The 16669-nt window shown below is 32.4% G+C and overlaps 3 protein-coding genes across 3 annotated transcripts; all 3 read right to left on the reverse strand.

Moving 5' to 3' along the window:
• Nucleotides 1-36: 36 nt before the first annotated feature.
• Tsp_06559 (fanconi anemia group M protein) lies at nt 37-7716 on the reverse strand. The gene is made up of 20 exons (XM_003378663.1): nt 7160-7716; nt 6782-6900; nt 6524-6696; nt 6374-6430; nt 6157-6315; nt 5963-6091; nt 5773-5881; nt 5419-5697; nt 5188-5354; nt 4918-5124; nt 4549-4735; nt 4400-4494; nt 2860-4323; nt 2350-2424; nt 2025-2205; nt 1174-1952; nt 997-1111; nt 682-915; nt 261-453; nt 37-160 (listed from the first exon to the last, which is right to left on the reverse strand). Exons 1-20 carry the CDS (start codon nt 7714-7716, stop codon nt 37-39), a joined length of 5403 nt encoding a protein of 1800 aa, XP_003378711.1.
• A 2243-nt stretch (nt 7717-9959) lies between these two features.
• On the reverse strand, nt 9960-11386 carry Tsp_06558 (deoxyribonuclease II family protein). Its single transcript, XM_003378664.1, has 6 exons — nt 11280-11386; nt 11003-11226; nt 10779-10949; nt 10515-10727; nt 10219-10451; nt 9960-10164 (listed from the first exon to the last, which is right to left on the reverse strand). Exons 1-6 carry the CDS (start codon nt 11372-11374, stop codon nt 10057-10059), a joined length of 1044 nt encoding a protein of 347 aa, XP_003378712.1. The 5' UTR covers nt 11375-11386; the 3' UTR covers nt 9960-10056.
• A 3184-nt stretch (nt 11387-14570) lies between these two features.
• Tsp_06557 (deoxyribonuclease II family protein) lies at nt 14571-15991 on the reverse strand. The gene is made up of 6 exons (XM_003378665.1): nt 15894-15991; nt 15620-15840; nt 15396-15566; nt 15125-15343; nt 14829-15061; nt 14571-14774 (listed from the first exon to the last, which is right to left on the reverse strand). The coding sequence occupies exons 1-6, from the start codon at nt 15986-15988 to the stop codon at nt 14667-14669; spliced, it is 1047 nt and encodes a 348-aa protein (XP_003378713.1). The 5' UTR covers nt 15989-15991; the 3' UTR covers nt 14571-14666.
• Between the last annotated feature and the right edge of the window lie 678 nt (nt 15992-16669).

Genomic DNA, 16669 nt, shown 5'->3' on the forward strand with positions numbered 1-16669 from the left:
ATAATTGAATCATTTTTATTTTTCAAAAAAGTTTTATCAAATTTCACCACTATCCAATCTCTCAATGTCGTCCTGGTCCAACTGCTCGTTGATGAAATTGTAAAACAGCTGCGCTTGTTTTCTTTTCATTCTTCCCAGACGCATCAGATCTTTAACTGAGCTTAAACAGCACACATAGATAAATGTATATGCGCAATTTAGCATATGATGGTATTTTTTGCTCGAAAGAAAGAGAATAAAAAAGAACCACTATTCATTACCTGGACAGCACCGCCTGCAGTGATTTTGAACATTTGACCAAATTCATCGCCGAAGCATAATTCGTACCCGCAATGGATAAATAGAATTTCAACAGATCGTTTTCACTTTCTGTCAAATTCATATCAAACTGCAAACCGTAACCACGATTCATCTCTTGACGTGCAAGCTGAGATAAAAGTTTGGCACTTGCATCTCAAAAAATAACAAAGCATTTCACCAAAACTTTCATTGAAAAAAAAACAATAATCAATATTTACACCCAAAATTATTCTCACACTATTCAAAATATTCCATTACACTTTTATAAATTTATCATATTTGATTGCTTGCTATTTTAGTCTTTTTCATTTTATTTTGTTTTCCTTCATTTATTATAATAAAATTAAAATTGTTTCACTGATTTCAAATGTCAATACTTACCAATATGATCTGAATATAAAACTTTTAAACTTGGTTCCACTAAAGCTTTGGCTAAAAATTTTCTAGCAGCTTTTGAACGGCTCAAATCGACGGATGGCTGAACTGTGCTGGTCGTTCGTGAATTGCTCTTCTTCTTCTTCGGACGATCTTTTTCCAGCAGAACAACAACAACATCAAACATTGACAAAAGACGACCAATCCTTTCACGAATACCCCTGAAGCTGGATGTAAAATCTGAAACATTTCAACGTGTCAAAAATACAAATACAAACTATATCCAATGAATAAAATTAATTATTGAATTAATTAAATTACCGCTGTAAGTTTCACGTACCACAGCCATACGATTGCTTACAATATAGTCGGAGTCTTTCAAACTGCAAACATGAGCCCTAACATTGTACTGCGTTCTCAACGTTGCCAAGAGATGCTGAAAAAAAAACAGTTCGATCAGTTTCCAATTGGTCATAATTTTGTGCAAGAAAATAATACTTGAGCAGAGGTTATTTCTTGGCTCGCTGCCAATATCAACGGTTTTCTGAGCGGTTCCGCTGATGTGGTGGTAGCTTCAGCAGTCGACGAAGAAGGCATAACAACAGCTTCGACCAGTGATGCCTGAGCTTCTTCTTCTTCTTCTTTTTTATCTTCCTCTTCTTCTTCTCTAAAAGATGAATTCAAATATGCTGATTCCATGTTCTTACGAACAGCCGTAGATGTATCCGGATTAAATTCGCTTGCAGAACAAGATGCACCATCGCCAACGTGGTGATGAGCATTGTCGCTATTAGATGCAATTTCAAGTTCTTCATCTGAATCGGATGAAATTAACATCGGCTTTCGCTTTTTCACAACTGCAATTTCAGTGGAAGAATTTAAACCTTTGGAGCGTTTAATAGCCGCACGTTTCTTTTCATCCTTTCCACCCTGCTCGTGCTCTGCTTCAGATTCGGGTGAACTGCGAATTATTACACGTCTCGCTGGAGCAGGTTTCACTTCTTTTTTGTGCCTCTTCTTGCGACATGCCTTCTCCAACTTTTCCAAATTATCATCTCCACTGCTGTCATATTCGATCACATCATTCGGCACAACGAAACTGTCCAACGCGGCTTCAACGTCGTCGTCACTTTCTTTATCAAAACTGTCCTCAACTTTTATCCCAAGTCTACCTCTCCAGTGGAGACGATAAAGCGGACGGTAGTTCCCACGCCCACGCGACGAAATTTGACTATCATTCAACGATCTCACGTAATGACCACGCATTTGAGATGCAGCTGAAACATCAAAGAGAGAAAAAAAAAATTAACAAAAACAACACGTTCTCAATAAAAAATGCCAATATTCACTTATTTCCGATGCTTCCTGAGTCATGTTCCCCGCATATGGAGAGCTGACAACAAAACTGTCATCGTTCAACAATTGTTCTTCATCTGTACTTTCTTCAAATTCATCCCCAGACGTCAGAGCATTGCTGTCTCGACTCAATTCAGCCTCAAATTCGATCAAGTCGTGATCAAATTTCTTCATCTGAAATAAAAGAAAAATCTAATAATAACAAATTCATTCAAATGCTGATTGGGTAAAAATTATTTGCAAAAATAATGCGGAAACTTCCATAACGAGCATTGCTATCTAATAAATCTCAAAAATGCCAGACAGCAAACAAATTACTACAGTGCGAATACAATTTGTTTTTAGCGCTATCTTCCTCTTGTCAAAAACTTTGCTTTCAATATATATACATTTCTTTAAAATATTTTTTCTTTAAAAAGTTTAAAAATTGATAACCATGGAAAAAATGCCCGCTGCTTTGCCATCTTCTTACGCTAAAGCGTAAATGAATAAATCATGCAAACAAATTTCACGGTCAGAATAGCGCAATTGGAAGAGGGGGAGGGGAGGAAAGAAAAAATTTGCTCCCCAACTTGAATTGCCCCTGAAAGCAAAAAGTAGAAATTTTTTATTTATTCATTTATAGATGTAGATACATAATGAAAAAGAAGCTGAAAATATTGCAATGGAGAAAAATTTTTATGAACAAAAAGAAGAAGAAGAAAACTGAAATGTGAAAAGAAGTAAATTTTCACAGGTGAAAATGCTTAAATATGACTGTATATTTCATATTTGAATTTAAAGAGCTGCAAAAAATGAACAAAAAAAAACAAATAAATAAATACAAACCTTTTTCGGTTTCTTTTTTGAATTTTTTCCCTTTAAATTCCAATCTAGGGATGCGTCAGACAGTGAAGAGTTGGACAGTAAAACATCTTGTGTGGAAGAATCACCAGCGTTAATGGAGCGGTTGTTCTTGTTCTTCTTGGCGTTGTTGGAAATTTTTTCAGTTTGAAATTGCTCGTCATTGTTGCTTTCAATGTCCGACAGAGTAAAATTGAAATTCAAATTCAAAATTGGAGAATTCGGCATATTCTTTCTCGACTGAAGCACTTGGGATGAACATTGTTCCATCAGTGATGAATAATTCTCGTTATTGTTGAATTCCAAACGGCTGCAATCAGGATCACCAGCATCTTCGTCGTCGGAATGTTGAAAAATTTCCGCCGCCAATTTCAACTGCATCTCTTCGAAACTGTTCTTTTGAAAATGGTCCCCTTCTTCAGGGGAGCTGCTAAATTCCAACTGCACTTTGGAAAAATTCCACTCCTCATCATTGTCATCCTCTTCGAACACAACTTTGGAAAAATCGAACGGCTCCACAACAGCATACACTGAATTTGATAACATTCCCACGTTGGCCGTCGGACTGTGGCCAGTGTCCAGTACGGTCGCGTCGAATGCAACATCATTGATAGCCGATTCGAACAACAACGGAGACAAATTCCCATCCTTCCATTCTTCACCACACCCGTTCGCATGTTCAGAATGTTGACCCGTTAGAATATCCTCATCAACTGGCAATATCTCCTCATCCTTCGTAACCAATTCCCCATCTTGAGCAATATCATTCGACAATGCTGCAAGTCCATAATCAAAATGCTGACAAATAGCCGCTTCAAAACTATCCACACTGTGCGACTGTTGCTTTATAGATGCATCGTCGTTTTGTTCGTCATCTTCTTTGATAGTGCTCTTATTTTCTATCAAAGCAGTGGTGGTGTTTTGATCAGCTATTGCCAATTTTGCAAAGATCTCTTCAGCTCGATTCAAAGTCAGACCAAAAGTTGAATTCAACTCAGCTTCAACTGCTTGCAACATAGTTGCAAAATCTGAGTTCGGCAATTCATAATTTTCATCAACATAACTCGCTTCTTCTACATTGCAAAATATACTTTCAGGGGATGGAAATATTTTTTCCAAATTAACATCTTCTTCGTTGTTCACGGTGCCCATACAAGAGGGACGTTCATTTGCATAATTAACACTTTCATCACTGATCGTATCACGTCTTACATTGTTCGTTCTCTTCTTGTCATTGATCTCAAAATTCAGATCCAAATTGAATGTTTCCTTTGTTGAAATGTTGTGCTCATTTACAACTTTTGGTGTTGAACTTTTCAGCAATTTCGACATTACTGATACAAAAGAACGGCAAAGCGACGAATGCTCAACTTCAAACTGAGACTGCAAAGATGTCTGCAATCTTAAATGCGACGTCAAATCCAACGGATTCCAAACTTCTAATTTTTCCTTCAATAAATGATAATAAGCAAAACAAAAACTCCAATAAATAAATAAATAAATTAATTAATTAATTAACACTTACACCAAAGGTCAAAAGTGATTTGTTGAATATATTCGACATAGCGGTTGAATGTTCTGCAAATTTTTGCTTATATGCTTCGTAATGAGTTGCACTATCTGCAAGAAATTCACGAAAACTCAAAAAAAATAATAATAAATTTTTAAACATACCTTCCGCTGAATCTTGCTTTCGACTATTTGATTTGTAAGGTTTATCATGTATCATTAAAAGTTTCAAACATTCAGGCTTCAAATCTCTCGGTATCATTCTAGGATTCGAAGAGTACATGGTAAAATTTGTTCGTGCACCGATGGCTCTGTGAATGCGATTCTTTGTACTCTCGCTGTGAGATTGCATCTGAATATATTTTTAAAATATTCACATTTTCAAAATTTTTTTATAAATAAAATTTTAAAAAAAGCTAAAATATATATATGTTCATAATAAATCAAATGAAAAGATGCACGAATAATTAATTTAATGTCACAAAAATTATCAGTTCATTTTAAATAAAAATAATAACAATAATTTGGATTTACATTTTGTTCTTTGCCTTTTGTTACTAAAATTAAAATTTCTCCTTCACGCTTGCGTGCAGTTCGACCCATTCGTTGAACAAGCCGTATCGGTGAAGTCGGTGAATCGTAACAAACAATCAAATCCACTTCACCTATATCAAGTCCTTCTTCTCCTACACAAGTCGAAACCAAAGTATTATAGCAACCTCTTTGAAATTCTTTTACCACCTGAATTTACTTGCACACCATAAATTTGATTATTAATTAAATTATTTATTTATTTATACTAACCTCGAGTTGTTTTTTCTGTGATATACCTTTGCTTGTGCTACGACCATAACTTTGGCCGACAAATTTCATCGCTTTTATCAATGGACGCAAATTGTTCAACATTTCAGTAATTTCAGATACACTATCTCGATATGAAGAAAAAACAATTACCCGTGTTGAAAGTTGCTCTGAAATAAATCGAATCAAATTATTAAAATATGAAGAATTAATTCAAAATTAATAAATGTATACTTTCTTTATTTTTTTGAAAATGATCTAGAAGAATTTCGATCAGTTTCACCATTTTTGGATGACTAGTTTTAGCCAATTGTAAAGTTTCCAAGACCCGATTGTTCCACTCTTCTTCGGAATAATTGAAATCAGTGTTTGCAAATTTGCTTTGTGTTGCTTTGAGAATTTGTTCATTCGAATCGAACGTTTGCCTCAGCGTCTGGTAAGCGTCCAGAAATTCACAATTACAAGAAAGTTGCTGACGAAGCCTGGGCGTCGCCTGATCACCAATAACTTTATCTAGAAGAAAATGAAAACAAAAAAATTATCATTATTCTCTCTTCTATTTAAATTTTAATCTTTTCTCATTCGAACCCGTCAAATAGTTGAACAGCGATTTGAATCCATGCATTGTCATCAATTCGTAACCATGATATAAGCTGATTGCGCCATGGAACAAACTTTCAATGCGACTTCGGTCACGCTGATGCACGAAAAATAAAATATAATAATTAATTTCAATTTGATTGAATTTAATTATTACAAAATTTAAAAAAAATCCTACAGAATTGGCGTTAGTATTAGCGCGATATTTGTCCCTTTCTTGGAGAATTTGCCATTTGGAATAATTTTCCAATTTACGGAATGTCAAAACCCGCTCTTGTGACAACCGATCAAAATATGTTTGCAATACCTAAAATTTCATCATATTCTTAATGTGAACAAACAAATCAACAACAAGAAAAATCATCCACCTACATTTATGTATTTTTCAGCTACAGTAACTAACACCGGTTCAAACGGGACAACAATCTTCTTGATCGCACGACTGTGCGTGTATTGTTGCAATTCAGCAGAATCTTCAGATCGTATTTCCAAATGAGCAATCAACAAATTTTGAATTACCTGTTGAACCATCTACAAAAATTTGTTACTTGCATATCTTTAAAATAACCGCTTTAAAAATTATTCAAACCTTCAAATCGGAGCCTGGAGTTGCACTTAAAGCTAAAACCCGAAAATGACTACCATACTTAATCATTTCATTTATCACCTGAAGATGAAAGTCGCGCGATTTTTCAAAATTCGAAATCAAATACGAAACAGTAGAAAAAAAATGTCAAACCTGACAATAAGCATGATTGCCAGTAGCTCGGTGCGCTTCGTCTACCACAAGACATTTAACATCAGTAACGGGACATGCTAATCGAGACAAATCGTTCAAAAATACCTGAGGAGTGAGAAAAAACATTCTTTTCGTTTCCCATTCTAATTTTCTCGAAGCTGGATTTTTACAACCTTAAAAATTGCTCATGTTCAATGAAAACATTCTATTATTAAATGTTCTTATTTGAATGCGATAAAATTAAAATTGAACAAATACCCGTCATTTCTGCAACTGCTTCATTAGGTACACCCATAATTTTGTAGCATGCTTCAACCTGCTGTGCTACTAACGGCTTGGTAGGAGCCATGAAAACAATCTTTCCAGATGGATACCATCTGCAAAATAAGCATTTACAAATAATACAATGCAATACAGTCAACGCTAAAATTTTGCTTTAAAAATCCTAATCTTCTGAATCACTACAACTGAAATTATTACTTTTCTTATTTTATAAAATTTTTATTCTGTCAAAATTCAAAATATTCAACCGATGAGCTATATAATATTAGTATAAACTAAAAAAAGAAATCACAAGTGATTAATAATGAAAAATTACATTCACTAGAAATAAAACTACAATCTAAAAGCATTTACCGATAAAAATTGTACATCACTACAGCAGCAATAAGCGTTTTCCCCAATCCAGTGGGCAGTGTAACTAACGTATTGTAATACAGTGCTTTTGCAGCAATTTCAAATTGATACTGCCTTAAAGGAACATTCGATGGGTAAATCCAGGTGCGACCAGCACTTTTGTCAAATCCATCAATTTCCATCGGCTCATTTAAAGATGAATCTTCATTTAAATAATTTCGTTTAATTTCGTCAGTTTTGAATGACTGATGATGAAGCCCTGAAGTACCAGCTACACATCGTGCATTGTACATCAACTCCGTGTCATCCAAGGCCTTACAAAGCAAATCATCCTCTATATCGTCAAAGTCAACTGATACATCGTCGTTTAGTGGTTTATCGTGAAAAGCTGTTTGAGCAGAATAATCGCATAAAGTTGTAACTAAATTTTCAGATTGGGAAGAAGATGCAGGCTTAAACAATTTTCTAGGAACAGTTGATCCGGTTAAATCTTGCCGACCGACAAAAGAATCGGATGAACATTTCCAAGTGTCAAATAGTGTCTTTTGTCGAAGCATATCAAAACGTTTTAAAACATTTAAAAAATACAAAAAACGTATAAAAGCAAAAATAACATGCCCTTAAATTATATTCTAATCCATTCTATTACAGTTCAAAAAAAAGAATGTAAGTATTAATTTTAGTTTACTGTAATTCTTGAATGCATTCAAGTTATTGAATAAATTAAACATAAATTTGATGCATTGATTAATTCAACTATTTATTGAACTATCATATTTTATTATATGAATATTTTAAAAGTTATGTAATTATAAGGTGTTTTAAATCAGCTAACATAAAACTGAATAGAGCGAATGTTTTCGCTAAAAGATTATGCAGTAGAAAGCTCATCAAATTTCATTCCGCTCATCTGAACGTTTATCTTAAATAGCTATAATAGAGCAACAATCATAAATCGAGTTGATCAAGTTTGAGATATCAGATTTCCACTGAAATATTTTTTGTAAAAAATCTTCTTCAAAACTAGCAAAGAAAGTAAAAAAACTCAAAATAATATAAAAGAGTTTTTTCTATATTTTGGAACAAACAACAATCTGATTTCATGTACTATTTCCACCGTTGGTAAACGTCATCCTGAAATTTTAAATTAGTTGCTCATTCTTGATCAATGATATATTTGAGCAAGTTTTGAATAGTTAGTAAAATGTTTGCATAGTTTTACAAAATAGTTTGAGCAGTCTAGTTACTAAAAAATTTTAAACAAATATGCTTAACAAATACCAGCAAGTGGCTATAGCTACTATAAACATACATTTCCTTTTTCTCTGTGATATTTTAATTTTACTTTTTCAATGCAAAAAAATTGAGCAATGGAATATCTTTTATTTGAACATTATCCTTTATGGCAAAGTAATGAGCAGTGGTCCAAATTCAGTAAATTATAAGTTTAAAATCAGCAGTTTACAATGTGATTAAAATATCTCGTACAATTCAACGTTTACCAAGTTCAATTAAATTGATATGCAAGAAAACTGAATTAATGTGAAATAAAAAAGTGAATGAATAATGAAGTGAATTAAAAAGAAAATTAATGTGATAAATTTTAATGCTTGGCGAGAACGAAATCAAAGTTCGGGGCCAAGGTTCCGGGAAACGTTTTACTCGTTCAAGACAAATATTCGCAAACAATAACGCTATCAACAGAATAAAACACACACGCACACAATACAAAGCCGTTCAATCACACACACCAAAAATCCGGGGTCCCGCGCACACCAACACTTCCTCCTACGGTAGATGGCCGACACTCAAGTTCTAGCACTCCGGTGACGTCGCCGTGACGCCATCTTGCGTCATCCCAAAACGGCCCATCACAACACAATTAATAAATCTGTTTTCCAAAATATGTTAAATATGATACAAATGTATAATCCCATGTGAAGATCTCTTTCTCACAGTATAAGAACAATTCTTTTTTGAGATTGCAGTCTGGGTATTCTTTACTATCATTTACAACAATGATGATATGCACATTCATTACTTGTTTCTTTCAATAATCCACAGAATTTTTTGTTTCTTGATATGTTTCCATAAAATAAGAACGGTACTTAAACATGAAAACTTGCTGCTTGGAAAAAATGCAAACGATACCATCATCTAAATAAAGCGGACTGAGAAAGTAATAGCATCACAAAGTGAACACACAGAATAATAACAATTGATAGATTTTATTTAGCTTAAACAACCAAAGTAAAGACCGTGTAACGCAGTTGTGCGCGGAAGAGCTAAGTGAAGTGAAAATAGATAGCGCATTCATTATATATATACGAAAATGACGTCACAGTGACACGTTCTAACGATCAGCTCTATCGTAGGCTAGAGCTTCCGCCTAAATTGCCAAAGACTAGAGGTCACGAGAATGCTTTTCTCCAACAATAATGAAATACAATGAAAATAAATTGACAGTAATACATGCAAAAAACGTGGCCGTTTTGCAATTTCAATTGCGTAACTTTATGAAAACAAATCTTTCTATGTATATAATTAGAGATAGTACCTAAACAATATGAGTAATATCTGATGTAGTATTAACACATGTTACTCACTTCCAAATAGGCAAAAATGTCTTCATAAATATAGATGCAGCCACAGATGAAGCGTAGCAAATAGAGAAAGCGCTAAATTGAACTGCATAATAGGGTCAGCATTTTGTATTGCTTATTTCTTTAAATAGCAACAATTGATCTACATTACAAATGCAAACCAATATTTAATTCATTATCATACTTTAAAAATTACAGTATGTTTTATAAAATTTTATTTTCAATTTTACAAAGAAGATTCCAACTTTTCAATGCACAAAATTAATTACATGCACAGTAAACAGTATAATTATATTAGGTGCATGCATCCAAGTTCTTCGTGGTGATCATCTTTCTGAATAAGTCAGCTGCTTCTTTGCTCAAAACGCAAGCAACGCTTGCTCCATATTTTGCATCATTCGCCTAATTGATTTTAAATTTAGTAAAGGAAAGAATGAAAAATTTATTCAATCATACCGTTCTTCCAGTATTGCTTAAGCATATGAAATCAGAATCTGATTTCGGAACAGACCATCTTGCACTGTCTTGTCCTATTGGAATTACAGTGTCTTTAACAGTTATTGGCCCTAATACGTTTTCCACTTTTAATGTGCCAGCGCATGATTTTCTCAAAACAGTTGCAGTTGTTCCAGGTGTGTAAACTTGGAAGGATTTTTGCATAATTTTAACGATATAATTCAAATATATATCTGAAAATACAATATTTTTTCTGTTTAATATATTTTTTATTAATTTTCTGAATTCAGATGTACCCGATGAATATGCTACTGGTGCTGATGCAAATATTTTCACAGTTCCTGGTGCAGTCAAAGTCGCTACGCCATCACCAGAAGCAGATGCAGTTGGCTGATATGTATGCAAGCCATTAACGAGTCTTTGAATTTCAGTTGAATCATAGAAAGCGGGTACTGTTGCAGATTTCTGAGCAAAAAATACGATGGGTTGTTCATAATCGATTATTTTTGCTAAAATTAATTGGGTTTTTGAATTGAATTTTAAAAAATATAACTGTATACCAATAGCCCTCAAATTGACATCAGAATATGACATGCATAAAAATGCAGCTGCTTCCTTTGTGGTCTTTTCATTCGAAAATAGATCTCCTATAGCAAGTGCTAAATTTGGAAAATACTTTGCTGTGTGTACCAACCAAAATCCTTTATTATTATCTTCAGCCATTATTACACCTAAATAAGAAATCATGTTGTCATAATTTTAATGTGATGCATTTCTCATATACCTTTTCCAGGACTCATGGGAAGTTCAAATTTAAAATGTGGAGGATAATTGCTGTATGCTACAATATTTGTATTGGGCTTGTTTTGTGAACCAATATAAATATTCATTGTAGAATGAATTGGTTGCTGTTGGGCATCTATATCTGCTGCAGCTGACCAGTCTGTTGCAGCAGTTGGTAGAAGATGATGTGAAGATTTCCCTCCTGGCAATTTATAGACAAAGAACCTGAAAAGTATTATTAAATAGTTAGATTTATTGTGCACTTGAATTTTCATTACCAATCCACATCATTATTTTGTTCTTTGCATTGGTAATCAATGGGTGTTACACCTAACTGCAAGGTATATAGAGCTATAACATAAAATATGAACATTTTTCTAATTTTAAACAACGTCTGCTCAGAGTGCACTATATATACAGATGCGTTTAGACACTAAATAAACAAGAAAGCAAAAAGATTATGAATTTTTATTGTCATGATTTTTGTTTTGCGTGATCGTTATTTTTTTTCATTGTTTAATAGTTTGTTGAGTTTGTAGTATAATTTTGAGTGTACATTGAATTGTTGCATCTGTCTGAATTCAAATAACTCCATATTAATTGTGCAGCATCAAAATTTGTTATATTAATGCTCTTTTAACAGCTAATTAAATTTAAGGATTGAAGCTTACTGCAATGTTATCAATAAAAAATTTCTGCTTTTGTCGTACGTAAATTTTGTTTTGTGTTTTATCAAATTTTTAATGTTGCATCAAATTTATTAAATTTGTTTTGTGTTTTAATTTTGCTATCCTGTGAAATAAATTTAACACTGCTTTGAAATATGCTGTGGAATATTTTTTATCATTTTACTTTATTTCACACTGCAATTATATTTATAGCCTCAACTAATGTTAAAATACAGTTTATGAAAACCTCTTCTTTTTTAATGTTTTTTTGCTGTAGATATTTACATTTATAATTGTGACAAAACTAAAAATTGCTATTTTAATTTGCTTCAGTAGATTTTATTATTAGTTGCTTTGAATATAATTTTGGCATATTTTATTGAATACTGTCTTAAATAGAACTATTATAAGATTAAACAAATTTCATTACATTGAAATTAATGCTTAAAGGTTAGCTCAAAGGAGGCGATTTATAATTCATTTCAAAGATTAATTACTCATAAATACGTTAAAACACTTTTTATAAATTTGATGGATGAACAACTTTTGTTAAAGCTAAGTTTAAAGTGCAAGTTTAAAATTTGTTTTAAAGTTCAACTTGTTTAAAATACTGTAAGAAATTTTAAACAAACTTTATGGCTTAAAATTGGTGTTTAAACTTAGTTTAAAGCAAACAGTTAAAAATTCATTTTAAAGTGAAGTTTATTTAAAGTACTTCAAATTAATTCAATTACTTTAATGTGTGTTTAAAAACATTATATCTCAAATCGTAGCTGGGCTCCTATGAATTTGTATTGAAATTTTTGTTTTCTTGAATATGTTATTTCAAACAAAGTATTTATTTATGAAATATCTTCCTGAATAGATGAAATAACATATCTCTTCTATTTCCCTAATTAAATTATTTGCACATTGTTTCTGATTGGCAAATTTATCTTCCAGTGAATACTTGCTTTCGACGACATGCAAATCTCTTCTGTTTGTGCTGTAGGTTGATTATTCTCTTCGAATTTCGTTGTTGTGCGCGTTTTCTGTCTGAATAAACTGTATTATTTTACTTTGCAGGTATAGTATTTTTATAAAGATAGTTTAACTTAGTAATTGTATTTTTAGGATAAGATTTTAAGCATTCCAATAAATTGAAGTACTATTTATAAAAAATAAAAGTGAATTTATCATCAAAAAATGCTCTACAGTCGCTTTTGCAAATATTCATTTTATTGTAATTTAAATTGCAAATACAAAGCGCTTGTTGTTGACGCTGCATAATGGAAACGAAATGGATAACGTTTTCAAAGCAGTTAATGAGAAAGTATCCACGATCCCGTGTGTTTCCAGACCGTCTCTGATTCTGGTTGTCCCGTTAGCCCAACGTTGGCTAACTTTGCAGATCAGGCGGAATGCAGTGCTTTCAACGTACTATGATCGTAGAGATTTACTCTGTTAATGACGAATCCATTTGAACCCACTTTAGCTGAAAAATATATTTAGCTGAAAAATATAATTTCCATTTCAGCGGTGTCGTTTCGGCTCATTTTCCACAATTACTCTGCAGCAATTTTATAACTTATAAATTTCCATTTGTTTTTTTTGATTGCCAAAGCCATTCCAGGCAAATAAAGCCCAACAAAGCGATCACTTTAATCGTTGAACACGAGCAGAGCAACATTTCACATTCAACAGCATAAAACATCAGTTTATTACACTGAACAAATGGTAAATTATCCGTCATAAATACATAAATCCAGTACTGTTGCCAATATCAATAGTACAATGCTGGCGCTTGAAACGGAGCAAACAAACAGACAAACAAACAAACAGCAAAAATTATGAACAATTAATTTTACATTTCGTTCAAATTTACTAAGCAGTGCTTTTCAATTGATTGAATACCAAAATTATTCTATGACAATCAAGCTGTATGGGGAAGGTAGAGGGACAGAAAGTTTATTTTCATCACAGCACATCAGTTAATCCACACAATTTTTGGATAAATCAACTGGCTGAACAACCAGAAAAACGTTACATTCAAAGCACAATGATTACTGATGTGATATGCTTTATGGCACAGTAATTTACAGCATGCCTAAGTTGGTGAACTATGAGTTTAAAATCAGCGGCTTACAATGTGATTGGAAAATATTTCGTACAATTCAACGTTCACCAAGTTCAATTAAATTGATATGCCGGGAAACATCATAAATCAATAGATGTGTTTTCAAAAATGTGATAAATATCCTACAAATGTATAATCCTATGTGAAGATTTCTTTCTCACTGTATAAGAACAATTCTTTTTTGAGATTGCAGTCTAGGTATTCTTTACAAACATTTACAGTGATGGTGATGTGCACATTCACTACTTGTTTCTTTCAATAATCCACAGAATTTTTTGTTTCTTGATATGTTTCCATAAAACAAGAACAGCACTTAAACATGAAAACTTGCTGCCTGGAAAAAGTGCAAGCAATACCATCATGTAAATAAAGCAGACTGAGAAAGTAATAGCATCACAAAGTGAACTCACAGAATAATACAACTGAAAAACAATGAAAATAAATTGACCGTAATACATGCAAAAAAGGCGGCCGTTTTGCAACTTCAGTTGCGTAACTTTATGAAAACAAATTTTTCTATGTATATAACTGGAGATAGTACCTAAACAATATGAGTAATATCTGATGTAGTATTAACACATGTTACTCACTTCCAAATAGGCAAAAATATCTTCATAAATATAGATGCAGCCACAGATGAAGCGTAGCAAATAGAGAAAGCGCTAAATTCCACTGCATAGTAGGGTCAGCATTTTGCATTGCTTATTTCTTTAAATAACAACAATTGATCTACATTACAAATGCAAACCAATATTTAATTCATTATCATACTTTAAAAATTACAGTATGCTTTATAAAATTTTATTTTCAATTTTACAAAGAAGATTCCAACTTTTCAATGCACAAAATTAATTACATGCACAGTAAACAGTATAATTACATTAGGTGCATGCATCCAAGTTTTCTTTCGTTATCATCTTTCTGAACAAGGCCGCTGCTTCTTTGCTCAAAACGCAAGCAACGCTTGCTCCATATTTTGCATCATTCGCCTAATTCATTTTCAATAGAGTAAAGGAAAAAACAAAAAGTAAATTCAATCATACCGTTCTTCCAGTATTGCTTAAGCATATGAAATCAATATCTGATTTTGGAACAGACCATCTTGCACTGTCTTGTCCTATTGGAATTACAGTGTCTTTAACAGTTATTGGCCCTAATACGTTTTCCACTTTTAATGTGCCAGCGCATGATTTTCTCAAAACAGTTGTAGTTGTTCCAGGTGTGTAAACTTGCATGGATTTTTCCAGAATTTTAACAATATAATTTAAATATATATCTGAAAATACAAAATTTTTTCTGTTTTGTATATTTTTTAGTAATTTTTCGAATTTAAATGTACCTGAGGAATATGCTACTGGTGCCGATGCAAATATTTTGACAGTTCCTGGTGCAGTCAAAGTCCTTATGCCATCACCAGAAGCAGATGCAGTTGGCTGATATTTATGCAATCCATTGACAAGTTTTTGAATTTCAGTTGAATCGTAGAATGGTTGGGCGGCTGCTACTGCCGATCTCTGAGCAAAATACACGATGGGTTGTTCATAATCAATTATTTTTGCTAAAATCATTTCTGCTTTTGAATTTTATTTCAATAAAATAAAACTGTATACCAATAGCCCTTAAATTAACATCAGAATATGACATGCATAAAAATGCAGCTGCGTCTTTTGTGGTCTTCTCATTCGAAAATAGATCTCCTATTCCAAGTGCTAAATTTGGAAAATACTTTGCTGTGTGTACCAACCAAAATCCTTTATTATTATCTTCAGCCATTATTACACCTAAATAAGAAACCTTGATGTCATAATTTTAATGTGATACATTTTTCATCTACCTTTTCCAGGACTCATGGGAAGTTCAAATTTAAAATGTGGAGGATAATTGCTGTATGCTATAATATTTGTATTTTGCTTGGTTTGTGAACCAATATACTTATTCATTGTAGAATGAATTGGTTGCTGTTGGGCATCTATATCTGCAGCAGCTGTCCAGTCTGCATCAGCTGGTTTAAGATAATGTGAGGATTTTCCTGATGGCAATTTATAGACGAAGAACCTAAAAGGTAGTATGAAATAGTTTGATGTATGATGTGCGTGAGTTTGCATTACCAGTCCAAAGCATTCGCATCTTGGAAACATTGGAAGTCAACGGACGTTACGCCTAACTGCAGGGTATATATAACTATAACATAAAGTATGAACATTTTTTCAATTTTCTACAATTTCTATTTTGAGTGCCATATATATATATATATATCTATTTATGCACTAAATAAACAAGAAAAAACCATTTTGAATTTTCTTTTTCATTATTTTTGTTTTGCGTGGTTGTATTTTGTTTGCAGTGTTTGTTGTATAATTTTGAATATCCATTGAATTGTTGCATCTGTTCCAATTCAAATAACTCCATATTAATGGTACTTCATAAAAGATATTTTTATATTAATGCTCTTTTAGCAGCTAATTAAATTTAAAGATTGAAGCTTATTGAGATGTCATAAATCAAAAACTTTTGCTTTTCTCTTATGTACATTTGTTTTCCTATTTTGGCCAAATAAAATTCTTCTCATTCTTGAAATTCTTGAAAATATATTTAGCATTGTTTTTAAATACATTTTGGAATATTTTTTTATTCATTTTATTTCATTTTACATTGCGATTATATTTACAGCCTTAGCTAAAATTAAAATGTAGTTCATAAAAACCATTCTTTTATTTAATATATTTTCCTGTGGATATTTACTTTTATAGTTGCCTCAAAGTTAAAAATTACAGTTGTAATTTGCTTTACTATATCTTATTATTAGTTGTTTTCAATGTAATTTTGGCATACTGTATTGCATATCATCCTAAATCAGACCAATGGAGGGTTAAACAAATTTAAT

This window comes from Trichinella spiralis (genome assembly GCF_000181795.1).
Source record: "Trichinella spiralis strain ISS 195 chromosome Unknown Scfld4, whole genome shotgun sequence".
Taxonomy (NCBI): Eukaryota; Metazoa; Nematoda; class Enoplea; order Trichinellida; family Trichinellidae; genus Trichinella; species Trichinella spiralis.

Coding starts and splice junctions, on each gene's coding strand:
- Tsp_06557 (XM_003378665.1), bottom strand. CDS start 15,988: ATGTTCATACTTTATGTTATAGTTATATATACCCTGCAGTTAGGCGTA. Junction 15,344..15,395: donor TGTTAATTTAAGGGCTATTG/GTATACAGTTTT, acceptor AAATGATTTTAG/CAAAAATAATTGATTATGAA. Junction 15,062..15,124: donor ACCAGTAGCATATTCCTCAG/GTACATTTAAAT, acceptor TTGTATTTTCAG/ATATATATTTAAATTATATT.
- Tsp_06559 (XM_003378663.1), bottom strand. CDS start 7,716: ATGCTTCGACAAAAGACACTATTTGACACTTGGAAATGTTCATCCGAT. Junction 5,882..5,962: donor CTAATACTAACGCCAATTCT/GTAGGATTTTTT, acceptor TTCGTGCATCAG/CGTGACCGAAGTCGCATTGA. Junction 4,736..4,917: donor CAAAAGGCAAAGAACAAAAT/GTAAATCCAAAT, acceptor AAATATATTCAG/ATGCAATCTCACAGCGAGAG.
- Tsp_06558 (XM_003378664.1), bottom strand. CDS start 11,374: ATGTTCATATTTTATGTTATAGCTCTATATACCTTGCAGTTAGGTGTA. Junction 11,227..11,279: donor CAAAATAATGATGTGGATTG/GTAATGAAAATT, acceptor AATACTTTTCAG/GTTCTTTGTCTATAAATTGC. Junction 10,452..10,514: donor ACCAGTAGCATATTCATCGG/GTACATCTGAAT, acceptor TTGTATTTTCAG/ATATATATTTGAATTATATC.